The sequence below is a fragment of the Musca autumnalis genome, unplaced genomic scaffold (genome assembly GCF_047663935.1).
Source record: "Musca autumnalis isolate F117 unplaced genomic scaffold, ASM4766393v1 scaffold_1, whole genome shotgun sequence".
Lineage (NCBI taxonomy): Eukaryota > Metazoa > Arthropoda > Insecta > Diptera > Muscidae > Musca > Musca autumnalis.
The window spans coordinates 8,897,741-8,920,015 of NW_027411644.1; the positions used below are offsets into that span (position 1 = coordinate 8,897,741).

The window sequence follows — 22,275 nt, forward strand, 5'->3', positions numbered from 1 at the left end:
TCATTAAAAACTTTATCGAAATCTTATTTTTGGTTTCGTACAGTTCCGGAGTCTTCGGCAGCACATTTGATCAATCGTAGTTTTAATTGTTCACAGGTCTGGGAATCATTTTTATTTTCCGACGGCAGCTCGTGGTTTGGCGAATCACTATCTCTGTTCACTATCATATGCTGATGGCTTAATAATCATTCGTGAGGACGATGACGTCAATATCTCCAACTGTCGAAGTAGGTTAAGAGATCGGTACGTTGATTACTCTCAGTACCCCAATTAACCGCTGCACAAAGTTAAGAGATCGGTACGTTGATTGCTCTCAGTACCCCAATTAACTCACACACCACACTAAAGAGTTAAGAGATTGGTACGCCAATTACTCTCAGTACCCCAATTAACTCACACACAACACCAAAGAGTTAAGAGATTGGTACGTCGATTACTCTCAGTACCCCAATTAACTCACACACAACACCAAAGAGTTAAGAGATTGGTACGTCGATTACTCTCAGTACCCCAATTAACTCACACACAACACCAAAGAGTTAAGAGATTGGTACGTCGATTACTTTCAGTACCCCAATTAACTCACACACAACACCAAAGAGTTAAGAGATTGGTACGTCGATTACTCTCAGTACCCCAATTAACTCACACACAATACCAAAGAGTTAAGAGATTGGTACGTCGATTACTCTCAGTACCCCAATTAACTCACACAATAACTACACTACAGAGTTAAAAGATTGGTACTTATCATACCCCAGTTAACTCACTACTATCCCACAGAGTTAAAAGATTGGTACTTATCATACCCCAGTTAACTCACCAGCGGTCAACAGACAACTGTCCCGAGTGACGGCAAGGCATCTCCTTTTATAGCGTGGCGGTAGTGGCTGCGCCAACCAAGTGCGACCAACTTCAGGTTCAAACACTGTTCCCACTAGGGGAGTGCATTGCTGTGGTAGTCATACCAGTTGGCACTAGCGTTTGACGTTAATTTAAAATTTAATTCAAAAGTTCTTTGAATTAAGTTTATTTTTTTAAAACATAATCAATTTCCTGTAACCAAAAACGAGTGATCCGAGATCACGTTTTTTGGAGCGTTACAGGTACCATGTGTTGATTTGGTCCAAAATTTGGTCATCGTAATATTTTGTTCGAACTTATTTTATGTTCAAAGATGAGCCATTTCGGTCCACTCCTTTATGTACCTCTAAAATGGTGCACACGATAACTCTCAGGTTCGAATTATATATACATCAACTCCTTCGGCTACCTCCCACACAAAAACTTGGAAAAATTTTGTTTAAGGCCTGCTGTCGAATCGCTTTGATCTTTGTTTTAACAACTTGTATTCGCTACCCCCATTATGACAGTACAAATTTTTCAGGGGCGGTACAAGTTTCCTGAGAACATAGCTTTAAAAACCCCTATGGCAACATGTGTAGTGGCTAGAGCGCACGATAACTCTCGACCGGATCAGCCGATTCGGTCCAAAATTTATCCTTCGTAATATTGTGTCCAAACTTAGTTTAAGTTCGAAGGTGGTCACTACCTGTGCGCACCTGCAATTCACACAGGCTGAGGGCATATATCTGTCGGAAAAGCCAGCTGATATTTTTTTACTTGTTTCCTCCTCCTTTTCTTCCGAAACCTCTCTTATACGCTACGAGTACCTACTGGTTAGAGGATCTTGTTTGCAGTATTCCTCATAAGGATATCAGCGTGGCGCTCCTAGACGTTTGAGTTTTCGAGCTGTTTGTATGGTGTGGAATATACTTTGTCATTGTTCCGATATGTAATGGAGACGGAGAGTGATTTTATAGGCTGCTTGGAGCATATTGTAGCTTACACAGCACAATGCGTACCTTAATCACAATGTTCAATCAGTTGTTTAACTATGTTGTACTAATGTAGTACATCGAGCTGATGTTTTCTAATTAGGTCGATCGTAATACCACTCTCCACACTCGATGAGTGATCAATTTCGTACCTTGTAAAACACACACACACAACAAATTCTTTATATACATACATATGTATTAATGGTAAATATATTTAATATTTGTGTTCTTTGCTTTTCTAATACCACTTAATTTTGAAACCGTTGAGGGTACCATAAATGACGAACATTTAAACAAACCACAACAACTCCCAGTCAATCTCACATTCCCGTTCCTCAATTTTGACATTTTCATGATAAAAATCACATATCCGCATTGAAATAAGATTCAGTAAATTTCAAGGAGGTGTGAATAACCCCAACATCATGATTGGATGATGATTGTGTACCATTTGTGTGTATGTGTGTTTGTGGATTTGGCAATGTTTTTCACTTTAAAAGACTTTGAGAAATGAAATGCCATTAAGAAATGTCACTACACTGGATTGACATTGAGGTGGTGGTATACAGCAGTGAATATGAATGTTGAAGAATTGAAATAAGACACCCTAGTATAAACCTTAACTCAAAAAATGCCTCCTTATTCACCATATTTTTTCTTCTTCTCTTCACGCTATGCAAAAATTGTAAAGAAGAAAAAAAGACTTGTTGGTGGTATGGCTTTGAACACAAAACAAACATTTTAACGCTTTGATAAACGACTCTATTCTTCTTCATTTCCCATCTTTCATTCATTTTATGCTTGCGTATGGTGCATGTGTGTGTGTATAGTTGCTTCCTCATTTCCTTTGTATTTCATTCATAAGATTTTATACTTTGCGAAAAGTACAATGTTCGAACACAAAGCCAATATGTAGATGATAAATGTGGTTGTGCCACAAAGTAAAGTAACACAATGTTTTTTTTTCGTATTACATATTTTTCAAAATTGATGTTGCAAAAGTTGTTCTTATTCTAATTTTTTCTGGTAATTCAAAACTCAATTTAAGTTGTTGTATTATTTAAGTTTTAGAGTAGTTTTTGCAATTATTTTCAAACGTTCTTAACAGTAATCTTTATAACTTTTGGCAGAAGGATAAACCAAGTTGAAACATTTACAAATTAGAAGCGAAGGGGATTTTGTGTAAATGGTTTGGGATCTTCAATCATCTTTTATAAAAGGAAAATACATTTAGGTCAACATTATCAACCGGGGTGATAAGCAATTGTAATTGTACCTATCATAAAATAATTAGCAAATTACCTAATAAGCTCAGAAGAATCGACACATGTGGAATATTTCTTTAAGAAGAAAGCCCACTCCTGTTAGGGAGTCCTACACGAACTGTTACCTCGTGGCAACATAGGTCCTAAATAACAAGAATACAAGTAAAAAGTATCAGTCAGCTGTGCTGAAGGAAATATACCCTCTGCCTCTGACTAAAAAAGGAAACACACTAATTGTGCCGTATATAAAGTATATTGATTTTGTATCACGTGTTTGCTTCAAAATACGTGAAAATTTTAGGTACCGTAATGTGGGGCTGTACCAAATCATTGGCATATACCATCAATTTCCTGGGAGCAAACTTATGATTCATAGAGAACTCGAAATATTAAATTACCTTAAAGAAATTTTGAAAGGCATTTTTGAAATAGTTTGAGAGTTATCTAGCACACTTGTCAGGATTTTTTTGGAGCTTTTAAGCTATTATCTCAGGAAGTATGGATTTACTCCGGAACAAATTATACCATTGTAAAGGAGGCCGGTAGGACAACTTACTGAACAAATTTCAAAACTATTCGACAGGAGATCTTTAACTTCACTCTTTCTGAATTCTGTAAAGCAGGTACCCCAAGGAGTGGACCCGATGTAGTCCATATTACAACCTGATACATGACTGGATAAAATAATAAATGTGCAAAGTTTGGAGCAATCAGAAACTCCCTACGAGAGATACCTTCCGGAGTTGCCATTTTAGTTAGTTCCACCAGGGTTTTTTGAAAAAGGTAAAATTTTTTCTTAAGATAATGACCTAATCTTAAGAAAAAATTTTACCTTCTTAAAGGGAGTCGCAAGGACATCATGCTGAACAAATTTTCAAAGCGATTCGAATTTTGTGTGAAAGGTACACGAAGGAGTTGACCAATACAATCCATATTCGAACCCGATATATATCTGGTAGGAATAATGCAATGTACAAAGTTTGGACCAAATCGATTGCTCCCTTCGGGAAGAATCTATCACAACATTTTACAGAACAGTTTTGATTTTTTTTTTGTGGGGAAGGTACCTTCGAACATAACCATTTCGGTGTTTCTTTTTTGTTTTTGATTTGAAAAATATATTTTTCCAATTTTATATATACATAAGCTCACTATATAAATAATCAAAACTAATTTTGTAACATTTTGTTACAATTCAATTTCATCTTATAGAAGACCAGGATGCCTTATATAAGATGAAGAGGTCTTTTTATAGAAGAGCAGGACGTCTTCTCATTGAAGAGCAGGACGTCTTTTCATAGGAGGGCAGGAGGTCTTATTATAAATATGCATGAGGTATTCTTATAGAAGAGCAGAACGTCTTCTCATAGAAGAACAGAGAGTCCTCTCATAGAAGGGCAGGTGGCCTTCTCATAGAAGAGATAGGGATATTTTATAGAAATGCAGGATCTCTTTTTACAGAAGAGCAGAAGACCTTCTTATAAAAAACAGAAGGTCTTTTGACAGAAGAGCAGGAGCCCTACTTATAATCTGGAGGTCTTCTTTTAGAAGATTTTGGGTTCCTCTCAAAGAAGAGCCGGAGGTCTTCTTATAGAATATCTGGATGTCTTCTTTTAGAACATTGAAAGCTTCTTATAGCAGAACTAGACTCTTCTTATAGAAGATCTGAGTCCTTCTTATTGAAAAACTGGAGGACTTCTTATAGAAGATGTGGAGGATTTATTTTAGAAAGTCTGTAGAAATTGTTATACAAGATCTGGAGGTCTTCTTATAGAAGACATGGAGGTCTTCTTACAGAAGAAGGTCTTCTTATAAAAGACCTGGAGGTCTTCTTATAGCAGACCTGAATGTCTACTTATAGAAGACATGGAGGTCTTCTTATAGAAGACCTGAAGGTCTACTTATAGAAGACATGGAGGTCTTCTTATAGAAGATCTGGGGGTCTTACTATAGAAGATCTGGGACTCAAACAAAGTGAAACATTTCCGTTGGGAAAATCTAAAAAAATCTGGCAGCTCTATTGAATTATGTTTCGGATCTTTTTCTCGTTTTAATTATTAAGACAATGATTATCTACTAAATCAATTACGAAAAGTTAACCAAAAAAATTTTTTTTGTTAATAATATATATATAAGTTTAAGATGGCATTTTCTAGAAAATTGTCAATCGCACGACTAACGCTCGCTCTTTGAGACATAACAATGTATAGGGTCCACCAATCAAAATTTTTTGTTGGTTTATTTTTAGACAACACTTCAGGAAGAAATACCAAATTATTAAAAAAGGGTACCCATAAGTATTTTGCCTTAAAACGGACTTCAAAAAGTGGATATGCCATATGGCATAGGATCAACGAAAGGGTTAAACTAAGTTTGGACAAAACATTACGAAGTGCAAAATTAGGTTCGATACTTGGGGTCTAAGACCATTATTTCGATGAGGCACATTGTTGGTCGTATCAAAGTGTATATACCCTCGTTAGCATAAATGCTAAAGGTATACTTTTCACAAAGTTGAGTGTATATTTGAAATTCTAACTAATCATTTCATTTTAAAATACATAATTTCATAAATGTAGTCAGTTTGAGTCTTAGACTATGATAAGTGTAGGCAGAAAAGTACAAAATACCCATGTTTCCTCCACTAAAGTGTTGTTATAGTCCTCATATAGCTTTACGTTTTCAAGCGAAATGTAACGTCATTGTTAATAAAAAATTATTAAAAACAATTAAGTGTTTTATTTATAAATGCACTTAAACCTAGAAAATAAGTATATAATTCTTCATGACGGGATCTCTCACAATTTTTAATTTAAATTCAAGCGTTTTATTTAAGAGATCTCGCCATGAAGAAGAATATTCTTATTGAGACAAAGAGAAAAATTATTTTCTAGTTTTGAGTGCAAATATTAATAAAACACTGCAACATCATTTTTAATTATTTTTTTTAATGGTTTAGTAAATATATATATTTTGACCACTGAGAACCCTATAGCCAAATTACAGCCAATTTAGGCCGAAAATATAGATAAAACAATAGCTTTATTCCTTTACTTTTTTAATGGTAAGAGTGGTAAAAGAGAAAAGTGTCAAAATTGCTCTCTCATGAACATTTTTACCAGAAAAGTAAGGGAACGGAAAAATGGTAGATCTGGCAGCAATGTCGAAAAGAAACATAAAAAAATAAATTTTCATCTTTTATTTACAGTTTTTAACTTAGTTTTGTCAGCGTTCGACTTTTTCTTCTGTTTTTCGTCCATTTTCTTCTTCATTGTATAATAATCGTCAAACAAAAGTCGAAAAATCAGTTCTGCCATTTTTTACCTGCAGAAATTTGTCTTGTAGCCTGTGGTAGAAGAGAAAGTCATTTTCGATCTCTCTCCTCTCTCACTCTCTTAAAAATTGCTTCCAGTTTTGCCACTTTTCGGGGTTAAGGAACGCTTTGCAGGTTAAAAATGGTAACAAATAGTAAAAATGGTAACCTCAGGTAAGTAAAGGAACACAGCTATTATAATACCTGAAACCGAGCGGTACAATTATATTGGGGTTATACAAAAACCTGGATCTATGTCCGAACAACTACTTCCGAACCTCCGAACTACCTCCACCGAACCTCCGAACTTCCCATTCCACCTTCAACGGAACCCCATAACCGAAAATGTAGATAAAAACTTCAAAATACATGAACGCGGGTAGTACCGTTAAATAGTGGTTACACCAAAACCTGGAACTATGTCGACAATTTTTAGTGCAGAAGATTTCCGAGTTCTGGAACCTCAAATGCCCAATTGCAGTCCATTTGAGCGGAAAATGTAGATGAAAACTTAAATGTGCATCAAATCGGATGGTATATTTATATGTATGTGGATTATACCAAAATCTGGATTTATGTCCACAATGTTTAGTAGGGAAGTTTCTGGACCATTGAAGCTCCAAATTCCAAGTTACAGCTAATTCGTAAATGTAGATAAAAACGTCAAAATTTGATTGGTCAACTGAATCTGTGTTAAAATGAGTTACTTAATTTGAACTAAGAAGTCACCAAAGCAAGTTAAATAAAACACTGTAAAAATTTTACAATTTTGTAATCCAAGACAAAATTCCTTACTAAAAATAAACTCCTTCCTTTCATAAAGGATACCATAACATATAGATTTGTTTGCTTTAATATTTAATTTCTAAAACAAACTCTCAAATACAACTCTTTCTCTTTCCCACACACATTCATGGAAGTCACTTTCAAAGTCACTTCAAAAGTCCAATATGGAAAAAATGCTCTTATCGTAATTAGGTCGATGCAGTATTACCACTACATTCAACATGTTCTTATTGGCAATACAAAACAAATTTATTACAACAAATTGTTATCAATTATGGCCACCACTGTTCTGTACACGTCTGATATAGCCAATCTATAGACTTAATAAAAAAGAGTGAAGCAGCAGCAGTTGAACTTCTTTTGAGCACAATTTCATTTAATGCAAAACCATTTGCTTCGATTGCATTGTCAATAGCACAGCTGTAGAGCATATTACGCAGACATACTCGAATGCACAAACACTTCTTAAAAAATGCACATCGATTTCGTTAGCGTTCTAAAATAGATTTTAAAGCATTCCCACTCACATATATAGGTATGTACATTAGGGTTATGACTTTTTGACCTTTTTGTCCAAAATGATTTCTTGTAGCAAGAATGAATGAACTTTTGCCTATTAATGACTAAAATAACGTTTATTATGTTTAAGTATTAAAAAAGGTCACGCAAAAACCACTTTAAAAAAATTGAAAAATACTATGAGAGGAAAAAATGTTCTCAAAAAAATATTTCGTGTTGCACGAATGAATTACCTTTTGCCTATTATTGACAAACTTTCAATTCATAAAAATTATATGATATAAAATGATATATATGTAATGATATGATGATAAATTTAGTGAGGAGCAAAAGGGTGTGCCATTTTCGTTATGTCGTGTGGCTCCAAAGCATATTTTCAGTTATGTATACATATGTATATGTATATATTTTCAGCGTCTTCAAAGTTTTTCAAAAAACTCATATAGAAAAAAATTTCAAATTACTTTGTGCGTGAGGTTATTTCACCGAATCACCTTATAATTTAAATTGTATGTAATCTTTTGTAGAAATTCATCACGCTATGATACAGGGATGTAAGGTTGTAAAAAAATCATAACCCTATTGTACATACGTAACCTCTATTTTTGTAATGAGCTTGTATGTGTGTGTGTAAAATAACAAATAGAAAAATAGGAAGAAAGCACGCAAGCACTAATATACCAATCCAAAGAAGAAAACCATGCATGTGAAAACTGAGCGTATGAATCCGGCATTTCAATGATTGTGGGAACGACGAAGACAGTCCAGGCTGGCAGCACACATTCACTATTGTGAAAAGTGCAATGTTTTGTCTCACTCACGAACCAAGCAAGAAAATTGGCCACGAATACCCAGAAAAAAAAACTTTTCATCTTTTCAAGCGAACAATTTCTCATTTTGCTTAAAAAGGAACACTTTTGCCTTCTTTTCGAAGGCGATCACGAAATGTATTGTTTGGCCTTCTTTCATTTCATTCTGCTTTCTTGGTTGCTTGCTGGCACGCAAAGCTGAACAAGGAGATTTTGAAAGATTGCACAATAATTTGAAATAACTTTTTGAAAAATTGCAAAGTTACAAAGTGAGTTTTGTGTCAATGGGCATGCATGTGTGTATGTTTATGAGTGTGTGTTAGTGTGAATGTTTTTTTTTTCTTTACTTTAAGATATATCGATTAATGATTGCCTGTAGATAATTTATTCTTTTTCAAGAGCTCTTTAATGTAATTTCAAGCCCTATATTTTTTAATGATATTTATTACTAATAAATATGATTGGGAATATTTTTAGGATATAAAAGTAGAAAGAGCTTTTATGTTCAGTTTGTTTTATCTTAAAGTTGTACACCCATAGACTTTTACCGGAACATTCATTTTTCCTTAAAACTTAAAAAAACACAATGAGAAAATTTCACACAATTCGTGTGTTTTACTAATTGTCATAAACAAAACTGCAAGTCGTACATAAGGAAGGAACAGAACCCCATTTATAAATTACTAAATAAAAAATATAAAGGAAATTGGCCGTTGTTGATATTAGGCCGCCAAAGTCATATCGGCGTTATGTTGTTTAAACACGCATACACAACACAATAAAAATACATTTTACAAATATCCAAATAAATTATAATCACCCACATATTCCATCAGTAAACTGCTGAAGAAGTGGGTTAAAATATTCTTAAGATGAAATTATTTCTAACTAAAAATATTTGAATAGGTTGTGTTATGAATAATTTAAATTCGCACATGTTTGTTTAGGTAAATGTTTAAATAACAGGAAAACTTTTTTTGTGAAGTTGATAAGTGTAATAAATTAAAAAACAAACATTCATAGGAACTTTCTGCGAAACCCATGAGTAAGAATGGAATTAACAGAAGTAACGCAACCGGTTCCGGGTTCCAGGCCTCAGAGTAAACGCAATAAGAGCTAGAATGCACGAGAGAGAGAAATAGCATTGAAGATGTTTGGAATTTGCTTAACCTTCATAAAAGGAATTTCTCTCCTCTCAGTGAAGTGACGTAACTTCAAGTCGTCTCTGTAACCGACTGATTTTTTTGATCTCAGTTTTAGCATTGGTAAAGTTTGCTTTCAATTGAGCATATCATTTAATCCTGCACAAAGAAGTACTCGGTGATTAAGTCGACTTATGGAGCTCATCTTTAATGACAACGCGAAGAACGCATTCCAGCACATTATGCTGAAGATGGGTATGGGGTGACCATAATTTTTCAACATTTCTGTTTTGTGGGACGACAGCTTTGAGTTTATAACAAAGTGTCTTCCAATGCTTTTGGGTTATGCTTTCTTTTGCTCGCTGATGCTGCATTGCCATCTTTTGAAGGACTATCTGTACCGTTGTCGTATGAGTGCGTGCTAGTTTCGCAACAATCAGGTATCTCTGAGCGGGTAAGTGTGGACACATTGTACTCTTTCACTCCGAGGGGTGGATGGTATTAGCACCAGCAGCTTTGACACTGGAGTCACAAATGGAGCCTTTGTTCTCAATTTGCAGTTTGTAGAGGTTTTTTTTTACTTTTTGCACATCCATTCGAATTTTACCTTGGTGATTTCAAAAAATGTCTTCGATGAATCAAGGTTTTGTTTTTTCGGCACCGCTCGCAACTCAACATACATTTTTTAACTTTGCACAAATTACTTGATAGGAATATATGCGGGAAGTTATATGTTTTTCTCCATATGGCTTTAAGCAATATAGAATGACGGCTTATAACGTGGTTTCTGTTAAAAAATTGTCCCTAACGGATAGATCGCGGAAAACTACACTTCAATAAAAACTCCACTTTCCTTTTCCCCCTCAAATTTAATGTAAAGGGAGTAGTTACCACAAAAGAATCCGAAAACTATTCAGCATAAACGTAGGAGTGTTATTAGTCTCCTACCACAATAATAAAAATGGGCTCATTACAAATGCACTTACTAATCCATTATTTTAAAAAAAGGCCATGTCATTGGAAATCGGGACTTACTTCTTGGCCACTAAAATAAGAGGTTAATCTTTGGCTACTAAACGCCAAAACTACTTATTTTAGTGGTCAAAAATAACTAATAATTTCTCGCCTTCTTAAAATAATGAGTTAGTAAGGACACTTGTAATTATTATTTGTATTTTATTTTTTTAGTCAAAATACCGAATATCGGGAGGTACGTTTATATGGGAGCTATACCTAAATGTGGACCTATATTGAACATTTTTTGCAGGTAGGTATGTTGTCCCCTCAGAACTCAAAATGCAACATTTCAGGTAAATCGGTTGGAAATTTTGGCTAAAATCATCAAAATATAAAAAAAAATTGGCCGGTACCTTTATATCGGGACAAAATCTAAATGTGGACCTACATCCATTAAAATTTGTTTTCTCTCTTTTGGGCTCGTTATAAAACTATGTTTAAAATTCCGAGGCAGTAGCTCGATTATAACTATTTTTGCCAGTCCTTTCAATACGAGTGGGACCACTGTGCATCGGTTCACACCTTCGGGTACCTCCCCCACAAAAGTTCGAAAATGTTCGGAAAATTTGTGCGCACTATAACTCTTGAATGGAGTGACCGTTTTGGTCCATACTTTACACATCCTAATATATCTACCAGGTATAGATCAGGTTCGAATATGGACTATATTTGTGCACTCCTTCGGGTACCTCCCACACAAAATTTTGGATAAGTTCACTTTAAGACCTGTTCTCGAATCTCTTTGATTTTTAATTAATTCTCTTTCAAGTTGAGCTTATTAGACCTATTATATACATTGAAAAATTAGGGGTCTACCGAAGTCCCACGCATTCAACCATTACGCTACGTTTCACGGGTGGTTAAGCCGATCTTCAGGCGTATTGAATGTTGATTTTGTGGCAGACGAAGGCAAAGCTTGGGAACTTGTATATATATCGCACTTCATTAGATAAATGCATATGCGAAATTATGTCAGTTAATTGAAACTCCAAACTTTTCCTATAGTCCTGCTTGGTAATCCCATTTTTCAATGTTCACAAATACTATGATAAGTTTTATTCCTACGTCATTAGCAATTGCTCTCCTATATCAGAAGATTTTTGATCATCAATTATTGTCTACTAAAAATTTGGCAAGTTGATGGAGGCTCAGAACTCTAAGACGCCGGCAACCTTGACACTCAGTTGTCGGAGACCCAGGTTCGAATCCCAGCCTGGCTCATGCTGAAATTATTTTTGTTATTTAGGCGAAGGTCATTTATAGTGATATTTAATTAATTCTGTTTCGAGTTGAGCTTATTAGACCTATTAAATACATTGAAAAACTAGGAGTCTACCGAAGTCCCACGCATTCAACCATTACGCTACATTTCACGGGTGGTTAAGCCGATCTTCAGGCGTATTTAATGTTGTTTTTGTGGCAGACGAAGGCAAAGCTTGGGAACTAGTATATATATATATATATCGCATTTCATTAGATAAATGCATACTTTGAAGCAACTTGCATTCACGATGGTACAAGTTTTTTTCAGGGGCAAGCCCATACAAAATAACCTGAAAGTTGCAAAAAAACCCTATGACACCGTGTGTAGTTGTTGGAGCGCAAGATAACTCTCGAAGGGATCAACGGATTCGAACCAACTTTTGGGTATAGTAATATTTTGCCTAAACTTAGTTAAACTTCGAAGATGGGCCATATCGGTCCACTCCTTCGGGTACCTACCCCACAAAAGTTAGAAAATATTCGAACTGGTCAAGCGATTTAGTCCGACATTTGGCCTTCGTCATATTTTGTCCAAACTTAGTTTCAGTTCGAAGATTGTCTATACCGGTCCACAACTTCCAGTACTTCCCCCCAAAATTTAAAAAATTACACTAAAATGGTATGCACGATACACTTTCTTGGACGGGGTAACTAATTTGGTCCAAACTTTAGATCTTCTAATGTTTTGTCCATATTTAGTTTAACTTCTAAAATGATCCATATTAGTCCTTTCCTTAAGGCAACTCCCCAGCAAAAGTTCAAAGTTCCTTTGGAAATATATACCAATGCTATTCGTTGTGGCCCTGTTTACAGCGATATTTTGTTTTACGTGGACAAGTTCATGCTTCCTGGCATACTGGACCAATATACGATGACCGACTTAAATGACTAGTGGGTGCGATATCTATCGAAACGATATGACTCCCAAAATAGGATCCACTTTCATAATGGACTATGTCGGTCCATTCCTTCAAGTACCTTATCCGCAAGACATTTGGTCAAATGTTCAAAAAGGGCCACAAAACTCTGAAAAGACTCTAAAAACAATCGATCTGTCCGTAGATGAAAATTCCAATTCACATATCGTCAGTGTCATGTTTAAGTGTTCCATACGCCATTTTTGACTTTTTGAGATATAGGTGGTTTCTAAGGTTTTCCGGTATGCTCTTTCTGAATTTCTAGTCGGCTTTCTCCTATCTGCTCTAGTTTCCGAGATATCCATGCATCGACGCGAAAGCTTAAACTTTTTTCAGTTATGAACTTAATATTATAAAAAAATAGTTATAATTAGTTTTTATTTTTAAATAATTTTTTGACCACAAAGAACCACATAGCTAAATTACATCCAATTTTGGCCGAAATTGTAGATAAAAACTTTAAAATGCCTGAAATCGGGATGTACCTTTATGTGGGGCTATACTAAAGTCTGGACCCATGTTCACAATTTTTGGTGGGAAGTTTGTGTACCATTGAGAACTCCGGTCTCAAACTGAAGATAGAATCCTCAAATCTGAAATCGGGTGGTGTCGCCATGTAGGGGCTATACAAAAAACTGGACCTATGTCCAAATTTTTTGTGGGGAAGCGTCAGTACAATTAGGAACTTCAACTGTCAAGTTATAGCCAATTCGGGCTAAACATGAAGATAAAATCCTCAAAATACCTAAAATCTGTTGGTACCGCTATATGGGTTTATAGGAAAGAATTGACCCATACAAGTTTTATGCATTGTCATCGAAATCTGAAAAGTGTGCTAAGTTTTAGTTCGATTGGTCAATTGCAATTCCTGGTAAACATGTTCACCATACCGTGAATTTATGCAGTCTAACACAGTTTTTGTTTTCACCAGGGTCAGCCAAGCAAAAGTTCTGTTTGTGTGTGTCACATGCACGAGAGTTATTCTCCCTCTTTCTACAACAACTGCCTGTTTATTTCTTGTTAGAACCGATCGGTGGTGAGAGCTAGATTGAAACTCACCACAAGTGAGATTGTGTTTGTGCACATAGCAAACCCCCGCGGGCGCCATGGTGGCTGACGCTAGTTTTCACTGACTTGTCTGTATTAGCTTTTATTAATATTTTAGTATGTATTAAGACATTACAGACACCCTCGGATTTCCACATGAAGGATCGTGTTAAGCTGGGTACACATTGTCAGTTTTGAATGACAGCTTTGTTGTTGCTTGCTAGTGTGGCCGTTAGTTTTTGTCATTCATCATGCAACCGCAAAATGTTTTGTGGTTGCTGGACGGTTTGACAGTTATCGATAATTGCGAAATATCGACATTCAAAACTGACAATGTGTACCCAGCTTTATGATCCGGCAGTTGAAGAGTGATATTTGTTTCTCCCCATTCCATCGATCCACAAGTTTCTTCCTTTGATGTTAGTGTTTCATACAAGGTAACTAGCTACACGTGTCAGTCCCCGTTGTGAACCATGATATTTTGTTAGTGGTATGTTCTATGGCCTATTTCTCTTGAATACATATTTTTCAACACATCTCTGAGCACATATAAAAATCGTACCAAGACATGACAACGATTCCTTGGTCAATATGTCACATAATTTACCTTTAAAACTTTTATTTATTTGTCAATATGAGTTTATATCTCAATTAATGTATAATCCATGTACCTAGCCTCAAACACACATACATATGTATTTATGTATCTAGCTTTCAACAGATATTTCATTTTATATTGCCTGAAATAAATATAATATCCTTGTTCGGTCAATATCAGTTTAAAGGCTTTACTCATCAAACGTACGTCGATTGACATATGAAACACACCGAAGCCACATAAAGAAGATGTCAACAAAAGGTAACAAAGTGTGTATTTATAAATGGATGGGAGAAAATAAAAAAATAGCAAGTATATGGTAACATGGGGCGCCTTCGCCACGTTTTTGTTCAAAATCTTCTCATATCAACACCGTTAAATTTTTTTCAAATTTTATTTTTGGTAAAAATATTAGCATATCTTGACTATAATAATCAAAAATAATTTTAAAATTCACAAAAAGAACCAGAGTCAGTACTTAATTGAAGTAGGTACCTTGAATTTAGGTACAAAAATCATAATATTAGTAAAAAAGATACGTTTAGGATAATAATTGACTTTAACTTCACATTATATGTGGTATATCAATGGCATAAAAATTTAAGTTAAACATTACACATTTCTAACATTAATCCGCCACACCCCTATCATGGCGTAGGCGCCCCACCCCTTACATATTTCATAATATTACTATATTGACATTTGTAATTGATTTTTTCATGCGAATTATTTGGATTTATAATCTTCAGTAGTTGTCTTTTAACGGCATAAAATATGTTTTTGATATCACAAAAGGTAAAGAAGATATCACACAACATACCTACCATAATTAATTTTCCCAATACCCTGAAAACACAAAACCGCGTGTCATACCTATGACACAACTGCAAATTTTGGGAGATGGTAAACCTACATTAAACTCACAATTTTTCCTTTAACAGATTTTTTCTTTCATTTGTAGTTTGCGAGAAAATCGGCGATGGCATAACCGCCCCAGTGGGGAAGGCGCCCCATGTTACCATATAAATGTCAACAGAAATATGCCCGAAGTATATGACAGTAAAATATTCCGACTTTTGCTGGTTATGAGAACACAATTCAGCTATCATTTCAAAAAATATAGTATCTAATTCAAATCTTTTAATTTTAAAAATTTAAAGAATAAAATTTCACCATTGAACAAAAAGTGATAAGTGTGAACATAACAATAATGTACATATGTACATAAATATGTATGTAAGTGTTTCACCACTTAATACATTGAACACTTTGTACTTATTGAAAAAGTATATAATATTTAAATTTAATTAATAAACAGAATGTGAGTAAATATTTTAGTGTGGTCATTAAAAATTGCCTGAAATAATATTTTTCCAGTCACCTGATATAAAAAACCATAATTATATAATACATTAACATATTTAATCCCTTTTTTGTATTATTTAATATGCAAATAAAATTAAAAGTGAAGCCTTTGCCAAATGGACAGCTACAACAATCAAAAATACATATAATATAAATACATATGTATATATAATGAAATAATAATTGCGGTCATTATTATATACATTTATTAAGAAAATAAATTTTATACCTCAGGGCATCGCCACGCGTACGAGGCTTTACTGTATTGAAAAAATGAACACATACATGCTGACATTGACAGATGGAATAATACATGCACAAAAACGAGAAAAAAATACTAATTGACATAAATGTGGAAGGGTCAGACTTTTGATATCTAAATTCCAATCGTAATTGACAGCTGACATTTTTTAATCAAATGGCAAAACCAAATAGAAGTACTGCATGAAACAAGAAATATCTAAAAAAAACAAGAACAACAGCAACATTAATTAATGCCCTTCATGTTATCTTCATCTGTCTGTCTGTCTGGGTAGGCAGGCTATCTTGAGTATTTATCCATGGGCCTAGAAAAACTAAATAAACTGTAGAATATAAGCTTAGAATTTGCTTAAGCGATTTTTATCACTTACAGTCCTTAATTTATTTTCTCTTTGTTTCCAACATCTTTACAGTTGCCTCAAGAGATTCTTCAGCCAACAGTGGTTCATCATCGTCGTCATCAAGTAGTGGTGGTAGCGGCAGCAGTAGTGGCGCTAGTGGCAGTTCATCGTCCCCTTCACAAGCAAAACTGCCTGTCATGGTTTTCGTTCACGGTGAATCATATGAATGGAATAGCGGTAATCCCTATGATGGCTCTGTGTTGGCCAGTTTCGGTCAGATGCTAGTGGTGACGATAAACTACAGATTGGGTCTTCTAGGTAAGTGTTGTTGTGTTTCTTTTTGTTTTTCTTCCGCTTCTTGGCATGCTTTTAACCTCCATTAAGATTGTGGTTAAGAGTTATTTTAATATACAGCTGCTGGTGGTATTACTTTTGTGACAATTTTCATAGGAAATTGGGCAACAACAAAAACAATGGTGATTGATGAAATCGAATATCAAAATGAATTAATAAATCATGTGGATTGTATATTTATTTCCATTGAAATGAATTTCCTATGAAATGAAAATTGTATCTTTAGTTACAAACATACGTACATATGTACATTAGGGTTATAACTATATTCTTTGAAAATATAAAAAATAACAACACATAGCCGTGTAGAGCAAGGAAAAATATTATGAAATGTGTTGCTACTTTTCCCCTACCGCACCGATTGCATTCAAATTTCCCATTGCAGTTATTTATTTTAGTTTATTTTATTTTTTTCTTTTTACGACTGAAAATCATTCCTAAATAAGCAATTTTTTAGTGAAAGTGAATTTAATATTCAATATCGGACCATTGTACTGATACTGAAAGCTGATACATAATTTTGGCCAAATCGCCAAACACCACAATGTGGGGGCTCGATTCTGTTTCTGTTGAAAATGTGAAATGAAAACTTTTATAAAGGAGAAAACTGTCAAATGAAAAAAAAAATATAAAGGAAATATTTTTCATTTTAAATTTCCATAGAACAAGAATCCAGCCCCTGGCTTTTATACCAAATGACTTAGGACTAACTGAACCAAAATAACTAATAATTTTATATTTGAATACTGTCGACAAAGCACTTGGTACTGAATGAAAGCTTTGCAGTATCTCCCTAAAAATGTTTACCAGTGAAAATCCTATATACAGAGGTAGTGGTGTAGGCTGACTCGTTTTTTTAGAACTAGAAACGCCTTTTTGTTTTTGGGTGGTATGTTTTTTTTTTTTTTTTTTTTTTTTTGGTTATAGCCCTAATGTACATACATATATGAATGCACATATTTATACGATTTACTTTAATACAAAGAAAGAAAATGTATATGTCAAATAGGTTTATCATTAATTCCAATTTCATTTGTAATATTTCTTGTTAGAGAATATGGTGAATTTTCTTACTCTCAGCCTTTAGACTAAAGATGGTATATACTTTTTTATACGACCAAAAATATGCCTCATCGAAATAATGGTTTAATGTTTCGATGAAATCTGTTTCAGACAATTTGAAGTCGATTTAGCCATGTCCGTCCGTCTGTCTGGCTGGTGCGCACGACTACCCTCGAATGGATCAACCGATTGAACCAAATTTTGCACTTCGTAATATTTTGACCAAAGTAAGTTTAATTTCGAAAATGGGTAATATCGGTCCAACCCTTCGGTTGAAGTGAAGTTTAGGAGCAACTCTCGGATCGTTTTAAACTTTTTTCCGGCAGGTTTTTTTCTCGCGGTCCCATTTACGACGGTACACTTTTTTTCGAGGGCAAGTCCATAAATCCTTACATAGTGGCCTAAAAGCTCCAAGAAACCCTGACGGCACCAACTAAAATGGCAAATACGCAAGGTTACTTTCGCAGAGAGTTTCTGATTAGTATAAAACCGTGCACATCGTATTATTTCATCCAGTCATGTATAAGGTTGAAATATGTAGTATATTGTCCATCGTCAGGCCCCTTCCACACAAAATTTGGGAAAAGTGCAGTTTGAGGACTCGTTTCGGATTTAGTTGACATTTTGGTACAATTTATTTCCAGAGTCAGTCCATACTTCCTGATATAAGGGCCCAAAAGCTCCAAAAACCCCCTGCCGGCTAGTGTGCCAGATAACTCTCAAACGTTTTCAACAGTTCTTTCATATTTAGTTTAACGTAATGTAATATTTCGAGTTCTCTATAAATGAGAAATTTACTTACTAAAAATGTTTGCTCTATACGATGTCAATGTTTTGCTCGTATGTCAATGATTTGGTATAGCCCCAAATTACAGTACCTACAGACTTCAGATTTGAAGCATTCAGCCACACTTTCATTGTACTTTAGGTTTTCGATTTTTTAACAGCCATAAAATAAACAAGGCAAAAATAGTCGATATAGGTCCATGTTTGGGTAAAGACCCTGTACAACACTGAAGTTGTAAAGTATGGTATAAAATTAAATAATGTGACTAAAAGCTTCAAAATATCGTAAATCGGTAGGTAACTCTTCTATGTTGGTCTATATTTAAAACATGGATATATATTCATAAATTTAGACACGGCTTGGATGTATATGACTTGAATGTATAGGGCTGTCGAAGTATGTTTTATAATCTACTAAAATATGGTAAGTGTCGATCTGCATCACTTGCGTCTATTCCAGACTAGGGCGCATAGTAAATATCTGATCAACACTACATTTAACTGGTCTAAAGCTTCATTTGTTTGGCCAATTATTTCATTGGTCGTAGATTTTAGTCGTTCATACAGCATACCACTTGTTATGCAATAGGGATCAGACTTATGTCCTTATAGTGTATAACATGGTCTTACGAGTATTTCCTTCCTTATGGACTAGACAAAGGATGTTCAGGTTCCTATCATTGGGTATTTTAGCTAAATTTGCAGACCGAAATAGCCGTTATTTTGGCATTTAGAATTCCTAGTGGTCAAAACATTTCTCCGCCAGAAATTGTGAACATATATATGTCCATATTTTGGAATCATTGGATTCTGGTATTTTGAAGGTATTATCGATTTTTTTAAGTGACTGTAATTTGGGTTTCTAGTGGCCAAAAAACTTGACATCGCTTATTGTGTTTATATCAATATTTTCGGTCTAAGTTGGCTTTAATTTCTCAGTTGCGGTTTCCAGTGACACAAAAATGTCTGGTAATTATACAGTTTGTAACTCAACGAAAAAATTGCCGTAGACCTAAACTTATATATACGAGGTCGCAAGTTTGGTCGGATCGTCACCAAATTTTAGATGTTGATGGGGGTTCCGAAGTGAAAGGAGCCTATTGATTTTGGTGATGGGCGGATAATATTCAGAGAGGCAAAGTCAACGTTTTATTCCAAAGCGCTTATTCCGCCGCTTCTATTAGGTGTATTCCTGACAATGATAGTAAAAACATCACCTTTACAACAATGTAAAGTATGTGTCAAACAAAGGAAATATGACAATAGTCGCTAATTCAACCCAATTTTTCATTCTTGGGATTTTATTTATAATGGCGAATGTGACAGATTTGGTTGGGTACCTTCAAAACCCAAAACCTGACAATGAATAAAAAATCCCACCTTTACAGTGATGCAAAGATGGTTAACGTAGGTGGTCAAACAATGAAGTTATCGGCAATGCATCTAATTTTTATACCCTCAGCCTTTAGGCTAGAAGGGTATATACTAGGCCGGGCTATTTGAAAACCTTAATGGGCCCTTCGCGTTTCTGATTCCTAGGATTGAATTGAGCAAAAAAGTCCACTAGAGCATAGGTCTACGGTGAAAATCGAGCCTCCCGATTTTGATTTGAAGTATTTTATCCACGTTTTTAAGAACACAAGGACAAAAATTGTAGCCAAGACAGTAATTAATAACTCTCTAATACATCGCAAAAGCATTGGAACGCTCCTTCAGGCAGTTTTGGCTTGAGAAGTTGCAAACTTTTCGAAAAATGTCGATAAATGGTACAGTGCTACAAAAGTTGACCAGAAAAATATTCAAGCGCTCTGATGAAAAATTATATCGTGTTGGGATCCATGGACAACGACAATGCCTTTAGTAAGTTTGTGTCACTTCGTTTTACTTTTTTATAACGGTACAAGTAGTGAAAATTCGGGTTTCTTACATTTTCAAATTTAAACGGACATGTCTTTTTTCACAACGGATTTCTATTGATTCTTCTTCCTTTTAAAGGGGTGAATAATATCTTACGAAGAAGTTATTTTTTTTTAAATCGGTTAACAGTGGCTTGTGCGCACGATAACTCTCGAACAGTTCAACCGATTCGAACCAAATTTTGGGTATAGTAATATTTTGTCCAAACTTAGTTTACGTTCGTAGATGGGCCATATCGGTCCATTCCTTCTGGTACCTTCCCCACAAAAGTTCAAAATATTTCTATAAAATGGTCTGAACGATAACTCTCGAAGGGAGCAATTGATTTGGTCAAAACTTTGCACATCGTATTATTCTCTCCATATATAGATCTTGTTCGAATATGAACTATATCTGTCCACTCCTTCGTTTTGAAATTTTTTTTCAGTAAGTTTTCCTTGCGGCTCCCTTTATTACGATATAATTTTTTTTCTTGCGGAAGTCCATACTTCCTGATATATTGGCCTAAAAGCTCCAAGAAACCCTGACGGCACCAACCAAAATGGCAAATCCGCAAGATAATCCTCGCAGGAATTACTGATTGGTGCAGGCTTTTCACATGGTATTATTTCATCCAGTCATGTATCGGGTTGGAATATGGATTGTATCGGTCCAGTCCTTCGACTACCTCCCACACAAAATTCGGATAAAGTGATGTTCAAGAGCTCCTCACGGATCGTTTTGAAATTTTTTTTCAGAAAGTTTTTTTTGTGGCTCGCTTTACGACGGTACAATTTTTTGCCGGAGTAAGTCAATAATTCCTGAGATATTGACTTAAAAGCTCCAAGAAACCCTGACGGCACCAACCAAAATGCAAATCCGCAAGATAATCCTCCCAGGGAGTTTTTGATTGATGCAGGCTTTGCACATCGTATTATTTCATCCAGTCCGGTATGGGATTGAAATATAGACTATATCGGTCCACTCCTTCGGGTACCTCCCACACAAAACTCGGATAAAGTGAAGTTTAGGAGCTCCTCTCGCATCGTTTTGACTCTTTTTCAGTAGATTGTCTCATTTACAATGGTACATTTTGTTCCGGAGTAAGTCAACACTTCCTAAGATAATGTCCCAAAAGCTTCAAACCCCTGTCGGATATTGTGGAAGATAACACTAACACTTTTCAAAAATTTCTTTCAAACTTATTTTAACATAATTTAATATTTTGAGTCTTTTATGACTAATTTTGATTGCCAAAAATGTTTGGTATAAGCCCACGTTACGGTACCTACAGATTTTAAAGCAAACTCGTGATATAAAATCAATATATTTTATATACGGCATAATTATTGTGTTTGGTTTGGTTTTGTTGTTTTTTTCTTGGTCAGTGTCTGAGGGCATTTCTCCGTCAGCACAGCTAACTGATACGTACTTACTTGTTTTAAATCACGCTACAAGTTTAAGTTTTGATCGGATCATCACGTGGTTATTGGAGATCCCAAAGAGGAAGAAGCGTATTGAGTTAAATTCATGCGTTGCCAACAGTGTTAAAAAACTAGAAATGTAGAAAAACACGCTCAGGTATTCCAATTTCCAATAAGTGGAATTTTTATTTTGGTTTAGTTATCCCTACGTCATTTGGTATAAAGGCCAGCCTGACTGGATGCTTTCGTATCTCCACAAAAGAAATGTT

The 22,275-nt window shown here is 35.0% G+C and overlaps 1 protein-coding gene across 1 annotated transcript in view; it reads left to right on the forward strand.

The window, feature by feature from the left end:
• Positions 1-22,275, forward strand: part of Nlg3 (Neuroligin 3) — a 370,712-nt gene that overhangs the window by 301,553 nt on the left and 46,884 nt on the right. The window contains exon 5 of the mRNA XM_073964459.1: positions 16,557-16,802. Within this exon, the coding sequence (XP_073820560.1) occupies positions 16,557-16,802 (246 nt within the window). The remainder of the gene's footprint in view (positions 1-16,556; positions 16,803-22,275) is intronic.